General features: G+C 33.9%; 2 protein-coding genes across 2 annotated transcripts; both read left to right on the top strand.

Annotated features, from left to right (window-relative positions):
• Window positions 1–4,644: 4,644 nt before the first annotated feature.
• LOC128193910 (uncharacterized) lies at window positions 4,645–5,112 on the top strand. The gene is made up of 2 exons (XM_052868102.1): window positions 4,645–4,868; window positions 5,007–5,112. The coding sequence occupies exons 1-2, from the start codon at window positions 4,645–4,647 to the stop codon at window positions 5,110–5,112; spliced, it is 330 nt and encodes a 109-aa protein (XP_052724062.1).
• Window positions 5,113–5,726: 614 nt separating this feature from the next.
• Window positions 5,727–6,194, top strand: LOC128193909 (uncharacterized). The gene is made up of 2 exons (XM_052868101.1): window positions 5,727–5,950; window positions 6,089–6,194. Exons 1-2 carry the CDS (start codon window positions 5,727–5,729, stop codon window positions 6,192–6,194), a joined length of 330 nt encoding a protein of 109 aa, XP_052724061.1.
• The last annotated feature ends 12,520 nt before the right edge of the window (window positions 6,195–18,714 follow it).

Raw genomic sequence — 18,714 nt, 5'->3', positions numbered from 1 at the left:
TTATAAACCTTTTTTGCAAGGTGAAGTTAGACTTTGTAAACTAAACAAATCAATAAGTCATTGCCCTTCTACATATGATAGCTTGCTTCTCGTTATGTTGTGATTAGAATTATTTTATTTGTTGGCTTTTCAATTTAGTTTGGTCCATAACTCTATGCATGCATGATCAATTCTAAAATCAAACTATGTTTATTATTATCATTATGTATAAACTTTTAGGTGTGATTAGTTCTAAGGCTACTATTTGATCATTTGAGTAGGAAGTTTCTTATGGTCTGAATGCATATTAATGACCTATGGTGAAAATAAAATGTTTAATGTACTTTTTTCAAATTTAGATTATATCCACTTATATTAAAGGTGAATCCATAAAGTGTTAGAAGTTAACTTGAGACTTCTAAGTTAGCAATTGGAGGCATTGTCTTAAGGTAACATTCAATCATTTTTAATAATTGAACATTCAATCATTTTTAATAATTGTTGCACCACTTCAAAAGGTAATACATCCAAGACTTAATATTTGATTATTCTAAATATTTACTTCATAAAGTAGAAATCATAAGCATGTGATTTCTTCACGATGCTCAAGATGTTTGTTAAAAAAAGAAAGCAAAATGAGATTAGAATCAAAGTACTTAGAATAGATAAAGGTCAAAAACACCTTACATGTACAAATATTTTTAACATGAGTTCAAAACCAAATGAAGATTGGATGCAAGATTAGAAAATTGGAGTTTCTTAAAAGAAAAATGTTTAAAGAACATTTGGGTGAAATCGGTTACTATATTATGTACATTTTGAATAGAGGTGCATGAAAGATGTTTGTGACAAGACATTGAAAAAAACTTGGAGCATAAGGAGACCATCAATGAAACACCTAAGAGATTTTGGTTGCATAGCATATGCACACGTTCTAGACCAACTAAAAAAACTAGATGACAAAGGTGAAATTTGTGTCTTCATTAGTTATAACACAAACTAAAAAGTATAGAGGTTTTACAATTTGTAAATAAGGAAATTGATCATTTCGATATGCAACATATGATGAGAAAGGCATATGGGATTGGTCCTTAATGTCCCCAAAGGAGAAGATAATGTTTCTTGACAACAACAAATAAAATTGAAAGAAGATTAACTTGAGCACTTTATGTACCAAAATCATCAACTTCCAATCATATATCAATAATGGGTTATGGTTAATATGGGTGGAAAAGTGGGTCAGGCTCAATGGGCTCGCCCGTTAACTTGACAATCTTTACATGGGTTGGGTCAAATTTTTTAACTTATCAATCGATAGTAGCCTAGCCCACCTAGCATGCTAACCCGTCAGGCCATATGCAAGGTGGAGCGGGTCATCACGCTAGCTCGTAAGCTTATTATATTAAAGTGTTATCTTTCGACCACACACAATAGATCATATCTTCTTCTCAGTATATTCTTTCAATCAACAAGTAGAGGAGAGTTAGGATTGAAGCAGAGCAGATCCCATCTTGTCTAAGTCACAATCATTCTCCATTATTCATCGCTAGGTTCATTTTCTCTTTTGTTCAAAGCTTTCTCTGGTTTTTGCCTTAATGTTCCCTAATTTGGTGTTTCAGTAAGACTACTTTTTGACTTAATGCTTCTCTCTAAACACTTAAGTATTTTGGTGATTTTTTTTCATCCTTTAGTTTTACATTAATTTATATTTGCTATGATTTTGTTTCTAAACTTCAACGTAAGGTTCATGTCCTTCCTTGACTTTTGTGTCACGTGTATGTTTCGTGTTGGCTATTACAAAGGAATTCTCAACAGTTTCTTATTTTTCTCCCTTCTTTGTGGTTTCTCCCTTGACACCTTTAACATGTGATATAGACACATCATGTTATGAATTTTTTTTTTATGTATATCACTTAACTTTAAAAGCATAAAGACAAAAATTACAATATTTATAGATTATTTCTACTAGAAAAGGAAGGCCTTAAAACAAAAAGGTAAATAGTTTATAGTACTACTTTGCGTTAATTAGAAAAATATAAATGTTTTGTTCAAAAGTTACTTTTATTTTAGGAATTGAGTTTACGTTTTAATTTGTAACAAGATAGAACATTATAAATGATGGATGAGTCAATTAGTAAACTTGATGGTGTTGTATAAAAGTTGGCAGAATCACGAACAAAATTTCCTAATGTATGTAGTTTCACTGTCCTTAAGGACTTATCTACAGTGTATTGTGTAAGTCCCCCAAGATACAATAGGAAGTTCCCAGAATATTTCTGAGGATCTCAAAACTATCAATGATCTCTAAAAAGAGTATAAAAAATAACCCAGAATATTTTTAGAAGAGGAAAAGAGCTAAAGGATGAAACAAAGAAGAAAGGAGAATGAGAAAAATTGATTTCTGATGTGTCTTGAAAGGGGGGAAAAGCTCTCTATTTATAGAGCTAGGAAAGAATAAATTAAATAAAAAACATAAATGTTTTTAACGTTGTAAATTGAACGTTGTAATATAAACATTGGAGCACTTAAAATTTTTTATCCTTGCTCTTAAAATGTTACCATTGGCAATTAAAAAATATTAACGTTGTCCATTACTAACGTTGCAATACAATGTTCTTTTTTTTCCTGTTCCCAATTAATATATATACCAACGTTCTAATAACTTTCCACATTAATGTTTTAACTTTTGCAATATAATAATAATATATTATAACAATCCCCCACATATTGTAAAAGATAGTTGAAAGAAAAGATAAGAAACTTTTATTTTGGATCTCATAGGATGTAATGCATCAGAGTTGGTATAGCATGCTATATGAACCAGTCTTATATTGAGATACTTAACACACAATATAGTTGGTATAGCAAGCTATATGAACCAAAGACACTTGACGTGTGTTAGAGGTTTATCAATCACAATACAGCCCCACAATTCTTGTTGTTATCACTGTGTTGCGCTTACTAGGCCATGCGCGTGCCAGGTATTCATGAGTGCTCTAGAGATCATGCCAAGATCTCATGCAAGCGGCCCCACTCGACACTCATATCGGTGATTTCATCAAGTGTATGTTGCAAATCATACACCACCCATAAGGGATATGAAAATCATTAAAAACTTTGTTTAAGCTAAAATTCTTTCATCACATAGAATTTTAATGACAAAGTTTACCCTCTCAATAATGCAGTCTTTAGCACTTTCACACACACCATAGGAATGGCCATAATTGATTAAAATAAATTTAGTGCTATCAAAACTAACAAGTGACTTGTTTTTACCCATATGAACCTTATTCATGGGATCTCCAATCACAAAGGTCGGGTTACCATCACTTGTTTGTTTGCAAGTGACTTAAGTCTCATTCCCCTCGATGTTTCTAATATCATTTTTCCTCCTAGGAGTTTTGTTAGAGGATCTGCTAGATTTCGTTCTGACTTCACATAATCAATGGAAATAGTTCCACTCTTTAGCAACTACTTCACCAAATTGTGTCTCAATTGTATATGTCTATTCTTTCCATTGTAATTCTTGTTTTTAGCTATAGCTATTGCCGATTGGCAATCATAGTGAATTGATATCGATGGGTTGATTTCATTCCTAGTGGAATGTTCGCTAAGAAGTTTTTCAACCACTCAACCTTATTATTAGCCATCTCAAGAGCAACAAACTCATATTCCATTGTTGATCTTGCAATAAATTTTTGCATGGCTGATCTCCATGTAATCGCATCACCCCCAAGTGTGAATACATCATCACTAGTGGATTTTGTCTCATTTGAATCACATATCCAGTTAGCATCACTGTACCCTTCTAGTACAACGAGAAATCCACTGTATTCAATGGCATTATCATTAACAGGTTGAGACATCTCATTAACCTTTAAGGGAAATACATGTTCAAAAAGCTCAGCATTTTTCGTTTCCATTATAGAATTTCTCTCAAGTATGTTACTTTTGACATCTAAAAATCTATAGGCAGCACTATGTTCAGCATAACCTAAGAACTTACAATCAGAGGTTTTAGAGCCTATTTTCCTTTTCTTAGGATCGGGTAACATCACCTTAGCTAAGCACCCCCACACTTTTATATATTTAAGGTTAGGTTGGTATCATTTCCAAAGCTCATAAGGAATTTTACTGGTTTTCTGATGTGGTGTTCTATTTTGTAAAAAACGTGTAGTAAGTAAGGCTTCTCCCCAAAGGTTATCAGGTGCACCAGAACTAACAAGCATAGCATTCATCATTTCCTTAAGAGTTCTATTCTTTCTCTCAACTACTCCATTAGACTCAAATGAATATGGTGGGGTCACTTCATGGATAATTCCTTCTTTAACACAAAAGTAATTAAAGAACACATATTCACCACCTCTATCTGATCTAATCCTCTTAATTTTCTTATTCAACTGATTTTCTACTCACTAGTAAGAAAAAATGATTTAAACTCGCACAATAGGCTTCGGTTTAGGAGCAACCGAAGCCTATCAGAACACAGTGGCATTTTCGTATTTTAGTTGAACTTTTTTGCCTATGTTCAAGGGGAACCGAGGCATATACACCATATGACACGCAGTGGCCTTAACACTTGAAAAATTGCTTTTTGAATCCTGATATTCTGCCTCTTGGGGACCCGAAGCACATTAATTGAATAACTTATAAGCATGGGGAGAGATGGGCTCCGCCTTCAAACTGCTTCATATTCAAAAGCAACACAACATAATCAACCGTGGCGCCACCGTTCTCGACCTCGGTTGCGCTTTCGGAGGGTGGCTCCAGGTGGCTTGTCAAAGCTTGGGACCCTTCCACGGTGGAGGCTCCGTCCTCGGCGTCGACACAAAAAAAGTCAAGGTTCCCCCTTTTCACTGCGATTATAGGGCTCAGACCATCCTTTGCAGGTTCAGACCATCCTTTGCAGGTTTCGATTTCTGTATGGTGCTTTTCTCGTTGGAGGTGGAAGCTTTGTGGTTTCGGTCATGGAGGCGCGACTTAGGATTTAGGATTTATCTATTTTTGGGTTTGGTTTGATTTTGCAGGTTGTCGTTGCCTGATGATGATGAATGGAGGTTGAATAGGGTTGCGCCATGGAGACGAACATGGAGGTTGGCGGCAGCGCTAGGTGGTGATGGTGGTGGTTTCTAGTGAAGAAGATGAGTACGGCGACTTTCGAATGGGGTTTTTCTGATTACAGGTCTGTGTTGATGGTGGTGGTGCAAATTAGGGTTTGATGACGACGACAATGACGGTGAAGATGATCAGCGGTGGTGCTAGGTTGCAGTGATGGCTGCCGATGGCGCATGATAGGTTCGTTGTGGATGGCTGTCGGCTGGCAATGATCATCAGGCACAATGAGAATCTTAAGAGACAGGAAAGGAACAAATATATACTTTTGGTGATTCAAAAGGAGATTTTCAAAACAGAGAAAAGATGCGAGTGGAAAAGGCACTTCGGCAGCTTTATGGTTGTTTCTTCTACCGATTTTCTTATTCAACTGATTTTCTACTCACTAGTAAGAAAAAATGATTTAAACTCGCACAATAGGCTTCGGTTTAGGAGCAACCGAAGCCTATCAGAACACAGTGGCATTTTCGTATTTTAGTTGAACTTTTTTGCCTATGTTCAAGGGGAACCGAGGCATATACACCATATGACACGCAGTGGCCTTAACACTTGAAAAATTGCTTTTTGAATCCTGATATTCTGCCTCTTGGGGACCCGAAGCACATTAATTGAATAACTTATAAGCATGGGGAGAGATGGGCTACGCCTTCAAACTGCTTCATATTCAAAAGCAACACAACATAATCAACCGTGGCACCACCGTTCTCGACCTCGGTTGCGCTTTTGGAGGGTGGCTCCAGGTGGCTTGTCAAAGCTTGGGACCCTTCCACGGTGGAGGCTCCGTCCTCGGCGTCGACACAAAAAAAGTCAAGGTTCCCCCTTTTCACTGCGATTATAGGGCTCAGACTATCCTTTGCAGGTTCAGACCATCCTTTGCAGGTTTCGATTTCTGTATGGTGCTTTTCTCGTTGGAGGTGGAAGCTTTGTGGTTTCGGTCATGGAGGCGCGACTTAGGATTTAGGATTTATCTATTTTTGGGTTTGGTTTAATTTTGCAGGTTGTCGTTCCTTGATGATGATGAATGGAGGTTGAATAGGGTTGCGCCATGGAGACGAACATGGAGGTTGGCGGCAGCGCTAGGTGGTGATGGTGGTGGTTTCTAGTGAAGAAGATGAGTACGGCGACTTTCGAATGGGGTTTTTCTGATTACAGGTCTGTGTTGATGGTGGTGGTGCAAATTAGGGTTTGATGACGACGATAATGACGGTGAAGATGATCAGCGGTGGTGCTAGGTTGCAGTGATGGCTGCCGACGGCGCATGATAAGTTCGTTGTGGATGGTTGTCGGCTGGCAATGATCATCAGACACAATGAGAATCTTAAGAGACAGGAAAGGAACAGATATATACTTTTGGTGATTCAAAAGGAGATTTTCAAAACAGAGAAAAGATGCGAGTGGAAAAGGCACTTCGGCAGCTTTATGGTTGTTTCTTCTACCGATTTTCTGATGGAAAATTCGCGGCTGATGTGTATGATAAAATCACTAGTAATATTAATACATATATGTTGTTCGGGAATCAAAGTTATGAAGTTAAGTACTGATGCAGAGTTTTATACTTGTGGTTGAGAACAAATATTATTATTCGAAGGTATCAGCCACCTGAGGAGAGGAAAACAGAGATGAACTTGGTCATCGTGTCTCACGGCCAAATGGAAATATGCTCGTCAATGGAAATATTCTCGTCAATGGAAATATTCATTTTGTTTACTTTATTGAATTAATAATAAGTTATTGAAATCTAAGAGGAATACGCATGAACAAGAGTGGTAAGAATCATGATCTTTTAACTTTTTACTATGGATATATGCTTCCTATAATCTTCATCAGCTTTTTAATTTTTGATGAAGTATTGATTAGTTGTTATTTATTTTTGCAGGCTACTCAAAGATCTAGAAGACCTATCAAATCAAATCAATATGTAGTAGGCTCAAGACCCAATACATCATTTGAGATGATGGGCAAAGTCTTGATCTCAGATATTTAAAGAAAAGTAAGAAAAGTAAAAAAAGGCTTGATCACCATTTGGAGCTAAGATATAGAAAGCAAAAAAGTAAAAAAAAAATGCTTTACTGCCTCGGTCAGAAGGAACCGAGGCGAAAAGTCCTTAAAAAAAAAGAAAAAACCCTACTGCTTCGATTACCTGTGAACCGAGGCAAAATCCCACTCCTTTTTGCCTCGGTTCTGAACCGAGGCAAAAAGCCTACCCCTTTTTGCCTCGCTTGTATATGCCTCGATTCAGGAACCGTTTCCTATGAGCGAAAATAACTATTGTCGTTTTCCTTTACTGCACTAGTGACTTGTGCTTTATAGGTTAAAAACACATCGAAGGCTTCATCTTTATGTTTGATTAAGTAAACTTTAGTGTATCTAGAATAATCATCTATAAAGGTCAAAAAACATGTTTTCTTTGTTAATTTAGATTCTACACATATATCACATTTACTACTTTGTTTATCATGCATATTAATTAATCTTAGTCGTTGTAATTTGAAAACATGTAAGGAATTCACATAACCTAATCTAGCATGCCATATATCATACGAGTCAACAATATAAGCAAAAGAATTTGATTCATTAATATTTTCAAAAACATTTAGAATGAAGAGTCCTTTATCACAATATCCCTTCCCTATGAAAACATTATTTTTTGTCATAATGATCTTGTTAGACTCAAATGACACTTTAACCTCCACCTTTCCCAATAGTGCTACAGAGATTAAATTAACTCTGATTAATGGCACATGTAGCACATCACTCAAGGCCAGAGTCTTTCTAGATGTGAGCTTAAGAAGAACTTTCCATTTTCCCAAACCATGAGTGGTCTTGGAATCTCCGAGGTAGACATGTTCTTCTCCATCCCCTACACTAGTGTAAGAGGTAGAGGCACTTCTGTTTGCACAGATATGCCTGGTAGCACCAGAGTCTACCACCCATTTGTTCACATTGGTCATCAGATTTATTTGAGAAACGACCGCAGCAATAATGTCATCTTCTTCGACTATATTTGCCCTAGGAGGATTGTCGTTTCTTACTCTACGCCAGGTGGGTTTAGATTCATTGGGACGGAATTTAAGAAAATTATTTTTCTTTTGTGATCAAGTTTGTGTACGTACCTTTTGGGAGCAACAACAAGTCCATACATGAGTAAAAGGGTGGAGACGCATTCTTGCCAGCGTCAGAAGTTTTGTCCAGAGAAAACCTCTATTTTTTACATGTCCAAAAGTGATTTTGCGAAGACCGTTTGGGTTTCGGAAACAATGGTTTGGCTCCCCAAAGGCATGTTGTTGATGTCAGCCATAAGTCCTTAAGATTGTTGTATAAAAGCTTACTGAATCACGAACAAAATTTCCTGAGGCATGTAGTTCCACTATCCTTAAGGACTTATCTGCGGTGTATTGCGTAAGTCCCCCAAGATACAACAAGAACTTCCCAGAATATTTATGAGGATCTCAGAACTAGCAATGATCTCTGAAAAAAGTATAAAAAATAACCCAGAATATTTTTAGAAGAGGAAAAGAGCTAAAGGATGAAAAATAACCCAGAAAGGAGAATGAGAAAAACTTATTTCGGATGTGTATTGGAATGGGGGAAGAGCTCTCTATTTATAGAGCTAGGAAAGAATAAATTAAATAAAATAAAATAAAAAAACATAAATATTTTTAATGTTGTAAAATGAACGTTGTAATATAAAAGTTGGAGCACTTAAAATTTTTTATCGTTGCTCTTAAAATGTTACCATTGACAATTAAAAAATATTAACGTTACCCATTACTAATGTTGCAATACAACGTTCCTCTTTTCCCCGTTGCCAATTAATATATATACCAACGTTCTAATAACTTTCCACATTAATGTTTTAACTTTTGCAATATAATAATAATAATAATAATATAACATGTGGTGGTGAGGTTGATGTCCATGACAATCACGTAATTAAGAATGAAGTTCAAGATGGTTTTGAGAACCAAAAGTGTTGAACTTAATAAAAATGATAAGTCTACAAATTCTTATTGTTGGAAATTCTTTATTAGGACTGATGTTTGTGATGATAGAAAAAAGAGTGTAAGGTGTAATGGTTTAACAAAAAACATATATTATTGATAGTAAAAAATATAGAACTTTCCATTGAAAGTGTAATATTAAAGATGTTGTAAAATAAAATTGGAAGATGTGAGTCAAATGATTATGGAAATGCAAAGAAAGCTTAAACAAAAAATATATATCAAATGGTATCTAGTAAGTTGTGTGCTAATTTAATTATCTCACATGTTTTACCATTCAAATTTGTTGAGTATCGAGATTTAGGACTTGGAAAAGTTTTAGACTCTCGGTGGAACTCTAGTTTTTAGAGATACTATTAAGATCGACGTTTTGAGAATACTTATGAAAGAAAAGAGCACGCTGAAGGAAGAGTTGAACAACGTTACAAGTTATATTTGTTTAACTTCTGATTTACGGGAATTTTGCACTATGAATGTTATATAAGTTTGAGAAAACATTGTGTCAATTCCAATTGGAAATATGGTTTCAAAATTCTCAACCTTTTCCATTTGTAAAATTGGAAGATAAATGAATTTTTGCATGATGGGAGAATTGAAAAAAAAAATATTCTATCTTTAATGTTTCTAGCTTGATGATTTTCTAAAAACTTTAAAAAGTCAACATGTTTTGCAAAATCCATTGAGTTTGTGATGGTGAGTTCATTCGTGTGCATTGTTTGTACCCACATTTTAAATTTGATTATTCAAGAAGAATAGAAGGTACTTGGTGATGCTTTAGATCAAATTAAGGAGATCATTAAGTATGTTAGGGTTTATAAGAGTATAATGATTAAATTTATACAATTTCTTAAAGAAATAGAGGACATTGATGCATCAAATGGGTTGTGTCTAGATGTTCCTACAAGATGGAACTAAACTTCTTTTATACTTCAAAGTGTTCTTAAGTACTAACGAGTTTTTGCAAGTTTACACCGAGTTCATGAAAATTACAAATATTGTCCATGTGATTTTTCATCAAAGTTTCCTTGTTGATATTTTATTATATTACAAATCTAATTTTTTTCCCTCAAGTTATCCTACATCCAACTTGTAGGTTTTATAAGTTTGGAAAATTCAAGGCTTTTTAATAGAAAGTGTAAAAGATAAAGATGAAGTTATAAGTGATATGGCTAAAAAATTGCTGGTGAAATTTGATAAATAGTGGGATGAATATGGTGGTGTTTTTTTGCAATTGGAGCAATTTTAGACTTAAGGATGAAGTTGGAAACATTGAGATTCTACTATAAAAGAAAAAATGTACATGTTTTTCTCTCAATATTGTACAAAGAGTTCAAGTTCAATTGTTCTAGAATGTAAGCATAGTGATTTGTCATGCTTAGTTGTTTCCATAAAGTCAAGCCTTTTTTATGTAAGCTATTTATTTTTTTTCTAACTAGTTATTGCTTTTCATATAAATAAACTATTTTTTGCTTATCATGTTAGGAATTAAAAGAAACAAAAACTTAAAGCTACTACGAGAATGAATCAACTTGATATATATTTGGATAAATCAACATTACATCTTAATTTTACTTAACATAAGAATGTTCATCCATGGTGGAAGAGCATCAGTTAATCTTTTTTAAAGCTTTCATTAATGGCTAGGGACTTGCTAAGTAAAGTTGCTTACTACATTTGCATTTGAATTTGTATTCAACATTAGTTTGAGTATTCTTAATAAGTTTAGAAGTCATCTTTTGCTAGAAAATGTAGAAATAATTATTTGTACTTCTAATTAGAATTATAGTTTTTGAGATGGTAATTTGTCTAATTTGAATCTCATTATTTTGTTTTCCTTTGATAAACAATTTTTTAAATTCTAACTTTTTTTTTTCAATTTCATGTCATATTATTAAATATGATGAAGAAAGTGACAAAGATGGAAGAGTAAATGAGACTTATTCTATGGATTTCTCTAATAATCTTGGAAAGGAACATGGTGAATGATTTTAGTTTCAATTTATTGTGGAATATGATTTTTTCTGTCACATTGAGTTATCGATGACTATATTTTAATGTGAAAGTCCTAACTTTTTTTTGTTTAGCAAGATCCCAATTTTTGTTTATGTTGTTTAATTTAGTCTTTTTTGCTAATGTCGTTTAAATAATTATTGGACATTGAACATTGTATGTCATTTGTCAATTCATAACTTTTTGTAAATTTTTAATTTTATTTTAATTTTTATTAATTTAAAAAAATGTTCACATTCAAGTCAGTATCATGTCACGTGGCAATAGTAGTGTCATGTATCAGTGTCACATGTCAGTGTTAATATCTTATATTCAATTTGGTTCCTATATTCTTTATTTTTATTTAATTCAGTTCCAATTACTTTTAAAATAGAGTAATTTTGTTCATCTTCAAAGTAAGACCAAATTTAATTTTTATATAAATGTTATATTAATATTTTTATTAAAATTCACGTTAGTATTTCTCGAATTATTTTTAAACCAATTTTAATAATTATATTCTAATAATATAGTTAGAGTTGGTTTAAAAATAATTTTAAAAATATTAAAAATCATGTGACAACATTAAATTTCCTGCCGCCAACTTAATTGTAAAATTTGGAAGAAAACAAAAATAAGTCTCGTGTTTTACTGAATAGTTGTTTTTAATTTAAATTTATTCTATTTTTCTAAATTCGAATATGTATATTAAAAAAATTTAAAAATGATTTATTAATTTTAGTTATATTATCATTCCATTTTAAATTTTCTACTATTTTAATTTATTTTTATCATATTTTAAACCAACTCTAATTATGTTATTACAATATAATTATTATAATTAGATTAAAAATGATTCCAAAAATACTAGGTAATAAAAATTTTCATTTTAATAAAAATATCAATATAACATATATATATAAATTAAATTTTGTCTCAATTTAGAAAGAGACAAAGGTGTTTCATTTAAAAAAATAGAACTAAATTTACCAAAAATGAACAAAATTGATGAAATTGGGATCTTATTGAACAAAAAAAGATATTAGGACTGAATTGACAAAGCTGAACGAAAATATAGACTAAATTAGTATTTTATATTAGAGTTAAATATGTTTTTTGTTTCTTAACTTGTAGTTAAATTAGTAATAATTCATCTTCAAAACTGTGGCTTAATTTATTCCTCAACTTTAGAAAAATGCGTAGATTTGAAACAACTTAAATGTGTCCAATGGTGTAAACAACTTAAATGTTATCATGTTTGAAACATCGAATAAATTTAACAAAATTTGGTTAAAATGACTATACCCTTGAAGTTTTAAAGACGAGGACTAAATTGGTTCAAAGTTTCATAGAACAACTAACTTTAATTTTAAGTGAAAGTTAAGAGACTAAAAGCATATTTAACGCTTTTAAACTAGTATAATTTAACTAAGGATAATTGAATTTGTGATACTCAATGACTTTCTTATTATACTTGTGATGTATTATTTTTTTTACTACACTTGGAATAAGTTTAGTTTGTTTGGATATCTATATATGTTTATACCACAAGATGGAGTTTAGTTATGATTTTAGTTATGGTTACTTACTTCAGTTAAAGACATAATGACCAAAATCTCAATTCCAATGGTTTAATTTGTATTTTTGTCAAAATTTTATTTGAAAGGAAAACTCAAATTTTGTGAGAAGTTTGAAAGTTATTCATGTATTCAAAATGAAGAAAGAGCATAAACATGCACTTAAAACATATCTATAAACCATAAAAAACTGTAAAATGGGTTGACTAGTTCGTTTTGTCACCCTAATAGATAATACCACAACCAATTCGATGAAGAGATTATCAATTTTACTTTACTTACACATATCACGAGTTAATGACCTTCAAACAATTCTCAAGTGATGAAAATCAGAAAAAAGACATACATAATGAGACTCACTCAATGAAAAAGAATGAAGCATGGAAGAAATGAATATGCTAAGAAATATAAGGCACGTTTAAGTGAAGTGGATATACAAGAGGATTTATAATACTAAAGGAAAAATTGATTACTCCAAAGCTAAAGCTAAATGCAAAAGGATACAAGAAAAAACTAGATATTTACAATTTTATGGTATTTTCTTTTGTTCCAAGGTTAGACACAATTTGTAACATCTCAAATATACAATACAATACTTTCTCAATACAATGTTTTAAATCACATTAATTTTAGATTATTTAATTATTTTATTATACACGTCTTGATTTAACCAACATAAATAACATATGTCAAACGATATGCAAGACTTCATTTAAAATGTTTCATTAGACACATTGGAAAAAATGAACTCAAGGCTTCATATCATGAACTAAAGAAATTCGAAAGGTGGAGGTGAATTACTTCTTAGATAAAGCTTCCATTAAATACATATTAAAATGTTCATATAAGTAAAAACATGTTTATATAAAATTAAATCGTCTAAGTGTTTGAAGGAAGTTAGAACAACAGAATTCACTACAAATAAATCTTTAAATAACAACTAATTCTAAAGACAAAAAATAATTGGTCAAAGTAATTGTAAGAACCTATATTTTTAGAAGTGGTGGGGGCACGGTGGTCACCCACCTCTTGCATTATTAGAATGCAATTATTGGAGGTGCATTATTACGGGGAAGCTTACCAAAAGGAGAGGGTCTCATTTATTGGCTTGAGGGAGAGCAGCCCAGAGGGAGGGAACCCTTTCTTCCGTTTCAATCGTCCAAAGAGCACCGAAGGGAAGCAATACCAACTTTAGAAGGGCGGAGAGGAGGATTTGGGTTGGGCATCTGGTGATAGTGGAGTCCTTACAGCAAGATCTAGGAGAGGAAGTGGAGAGCTGCTGAAGTTGTTAGGAGATCTTGAGCTGCACGTCTGGGAGGAGTCAGATCACTAATTTTACAAAGGAAGTCTTCAAGAGGTAAGGGGAGTTCGATTTATTTCCTTGATTGTTGAGATATTTTGTGTTTGCTGTAGATCTGGGTAAAATATGGACCGATGGGGATGAAAAAGGGGTTTTCTGGGTTTCTCTAGAATCTGGTGCGATTCTGCAGAATTTTGCAGAACGCGCGTACGTCCAATTTTGGTGAGTCAAAATTGGACGTTCGTCCCAACAGTGCTCGACCAATTAGTGGTCGGCCAAACTAATATGAGCGTTCGGTTTTGTATTCTCATGTAACGAGCGTTAGCGTTCGTCCTTGAGTTAGTTAAATATTAGACGTTCGTCAAAGATATTATCCAGTGAATTAGAGATGTTAGACGTTCGTACTTAGTTTAGTATTCGCATTGTAAAGATTGTGAGCGTTCGTTATCAATTGGTATTCTAGGTTTCAACTTGAGCGTTCGTCCCTAAATTGGCATCCACAAGAAGTAATCTTGGGCGTTCGGTATTGAGTATTAGTGATTGCAGTCATTCGTCCTTAATATGGATTCTTAGGTTTGAATCTTGAACGTTCGGTTTTGTTGTATTAGTGGTTGGAATGTGCAGTCTTAATTGGATATTATTAAGTTTAAGTGTTGAACGTTTCTGGTGTATTAGAAATTGTAGCGTTCGAATAATAGTAGTACCTCAGGATTTGATTTAATACCACACGGTCAGAATGGGCTTAATACCGTTCGTCAGGTTTTGATATCATACTGTTCGGTTAAGTTGTAATTATTCGGCCAATACTTCAGACGTTCGGCCAACACTATAAAGGAGCGGCAACATGATCTAGGCGTTCGGCCAAGACTCTAACGTTCGATCTTTAAATATTCAGATAAATGAATTTCGACCTTAACGTTCGTCCCTAGAGCGTTCTGTCCCAAAGTGATCGTTCGTAGGGAACGATAGATCTCGATGATGTTAATCCTCAGGAAGTACTCGTCAGAGGTATTGTTACGACTAGGATTGACCTTGAGCGTTCGTCCTTTGGGGGCTCGGTTTAATAACGTTTGGTGTTCACAGGCAGCGTTCGGTCTTTGATGATGATTGATCCTAGAACGTTCGTCCAGACTGTATCCGAGTTGAAAATAACGTTCGGCGATAATGTATGAATCCGTAATTTCTTTGGGAGTATTTTAAGTCAATTATTGAGAATTGTTGGTTATTTTCTTGATCTAATATCGGTTTATTTATACATGTTATTGAGAATATGTATGAATTCGTGATTGAGCACGTTTATTCTGTTGGAGGTGGTACATACACTATGTTATTTACTTGTAACTTCGTCTGTCTTTTGAGCATTTTTGCTAGTCTCGCGTGAGACTGAGATTCGAGTGTCACCTTCTTCTGCGCGAGGAGGTGAATGTCTCGCCCAATGACTTCGGCTCGTGTTGAGTATAGTGCATCGTTACGCGTAGTATCGATGTTTTTACTCGTTAGTCCTTGAGGAGTCGGGGAGATAGGTCTGAAGTCGCGATGGAAGACGATTCGGGTCGCCTGTTATTGAGAGCAGGTTATGACGACGAATTACAAGTAAACGACATTAGTTTATGAAAGACTAGTCTGCAATGTCATGTGGGTCGATTTATCATGGGAATTGTTATAGTATATGTAATGGGTTTATGATGTGATACTTCTGGTTATTCATCTTGCATGTTGTGGTTGTGGTTTCCACCCGTGATGATCGTACTGGTACGGGAGAGATGGTAGTGCAGATAAAGTTGGATTTGGAATAATTCTTCGAGAGAGACGGGAAGTAAAACGTGTTGGGTCTATGGGTAGTAGCGAGCGTTCTTTTAGTGACGTTCGGTCTTGGTGTTATTTATTTTCAGGTAGCGAGCGTTATTAGGTAACTGTTGATCTTGATGTTAGTTGTTCTCAGGTAGCTAGTGTCCGGTCTTAAATTGGTACCCTGAGGTTTAGTTTGATTACGTTCGGTCAGTACTTTAGGTGGTCGGCAAAGTACTCTAGACGTTTAACCCAGACTCAAAACGTTCGTTATTATAGTGTTCTGTCTCGTAGCGATCGTTCTTAGAGAATGATCTTTATTGATGATGTTACTCTGAGGTTGCAATCATTTATGGGGAGTGACCGGCCTTGATATTCGTTGAGGTAGCGATCGATTAATAAGTAGTGGTCAGTCGTGATGATGCATGATTCAGGCAGTGATCATTCATAGGTAGTGCTCGGTTTGGATGACGCTTGTCTCACATAAGGATTGTTAACAGTTAGTGGTCTTACGTAGGGAACGTCCAGTCTCGATGATGTTGCCCTCAGATAGTGTTAAATCCAGTAAAGTGATCAATTAAGAGTTCGTCCGAATAGTACTTAATTTGTGGTGCGCGAGATTTGATCTTTGAGCGATCGTTTGAATAGTGTTCGAAATAATAGTAATTGTTCTAGTAGAGTGCGCTGTCTCAGCGTGAAGTCTAAGTGCTTGATCTTACTTAGCATTCGGGTGTTCGACCTACTGGTATCCGGTCTAATAGCGTTTGGTGTCTAGTGTCGAGCCTAAGTGATCAATCTTAACGTTCGTGCAAACAGTATTCGATAAATAGGAAGTTCGTTGAGTTAGCGTTCGTTTCTGTGAAGTTTAAGCAGATAACGTTCGGCCTAATAGTGTTCGATCTGGCGTTCGGTTTTTAGCGTTCGGCCTAGTGTTTGATCTCAGTGTTCATTATGAGAGTGTTCGGTCATTATGGTTTTCTGAGTTTAGCGTTCGGCTCAATAGTACATGATCACCTAGCGTTCGTTCAAATGGGATCCAGCCAAATAGTATTCATTAGATAGCGTTTGGCGGATAGCGCTCGGTAGATAGCGTTCGGCAGATAGCGTCCGTCCAAATAGTATCCGGTCTTAGAATGTTTCGGGAATAGCTTTGTCCAGTAGCGTTCGTCCAGTATCGTCCGTCCAGATAGCGTTCGGCCAAATGGTGCTCGGCAAAGAGGGTTCGGTTCCAAAGTTTTTCCCTCTTGTTTAAGTGTGCAATGTGTTTTGAAGATATATATTTTGAGATGGTTTATGGGAAAAATATATGAATACATGAAATATGATAAATTGACTATGATGAATAAATTTTATGATGTTGACATGGAATTATACATGTGATCATGATATGAGTATGGTATGAGTCTCAGGAAGAGATTTAGTAATGTTACGGTATCTGTGTATATATTGATGTTGAGGGTACTGTAGTTGGATGTCTTGAATTGTGGGCCAATTTTGGATATATTGAGGGGACTAAGAATAGTATCACAAGTGGAGAACCTTCCGTTGAGTAGCTCATCAATGTATCATCCGTATGAGTGTCTAGTAGAAATTTTGGTATGATGGTATACGAGGATATCTAACCTAAATATTATATGACGTTTATATCAAAGCAATTATGCATATTTTATAAATGTTACATTGCATGTTAGCTCACCCTTACTTTTTGTGCATGTATCGGAAAATCATATTTTTGCGATGATCGTATAACGTATTTGTTATACGGGAGCAGATGAAGGAATGTCGCGTGATCCGGCGCAAGTGCAGGAAAAGATGGAAGAACGTATTAGAAGGATTCAAGGTTATCTTTACTGTTAAGTCTGAGCTTAAAACTTATGTATAGATTTAAGTTTGAGGTTCGAAGTGTTACCGTAATTGTATTATTACAATATTTTAAATTTTGAATTTTTAATAGGGCAAAATTTTTTTGGGATGTTACAATAATAACTAATTTAGATACTCATTTATAAACTAAAAATTATTGGTTACTAAAATAGTTAATTTTATAAATAAAAAATTATAATTAGTTTATGAATTAGATACTAAATTAATTATTAACATTAGCTATCAAAATTTTGAATATTAAATAATTAGTGTCTCAGTTATCATTAATTAATATTAATGATCAATTTAATAAAAATGAAGAGATAAATTTAGATTATTCACATTTTTTTAATTTACCAAGTTAATTAAATGAGCGATCACAATATATTGGAAATTACACAAATTTCATTATTTTTTCTCTTTTGGCTCAAAATAAATGCAAGATGTTTAAATCAACCCTTTAGAATAGTATTTTAGACAACAAATATATGATTAGCAGCCTGCGTGATATGTAATTATTGGAAAAATAGAACATAAAATTAATAATTAAAGAAAGTTCAGTCTGGGATGAAACAGGAACCATGAGCATGGTCTAATAAAATTGATTCCTGTTTTAAGTGGCATGGTTTTGTGAGGTCCTACTGATAACATCTTATATGCTAAATCTATGGATATTATCATTAACGTTTTTTTTTTAACATCTTATAATCTCACACTTGATAATTCATAATTTACATATTGTAACATTACATTTACGGTAACACCCCGTAATCTCACACTTGAAAATTTATAGTTGATATATATCTATACATATGTTTTAAACTCAGATTTCAACCACCAACTCATAAATATAACTCGAATTCTTCTAATTTATTCTTCTATCTCTTTCTTCATTTGCACAGGATCAGACGACATTCCTTCATCTACTCCCGTATAACGAATTATACGATCATCGCACATGCACAAACACAAACAAGTAAGGTGAGCTAACATGCAACAAATCATTTATAAAACATGCATAATTGCTTTGATACAAACATCATATAATATTTATGTCAGACACCCTCATAGCATCATACCACAATTCCTATTAGATACTCGTCCC

The sequence above is a fragment of the Vigna angularis genome, chromosome 9 (assembly GCF_016808095.1).
Source record: "Vigna angularis cultivar LongXiaoDou No.4 chromosome 9, ASM1680809v1, whole genome shotgun sequence".
Classification (NCBI taxonomy): domain Eukaryota; kingdom Viridiplantae; phylum Streptophyta; class Magnoliopsida; order Fabales; family Fabaceae; genus Vigna; species Vigna angularis.
Note: the sequence above shows the minus strand (reverse complement) of the source record. Positions and strands in the feature narration are given on the sequence as shown.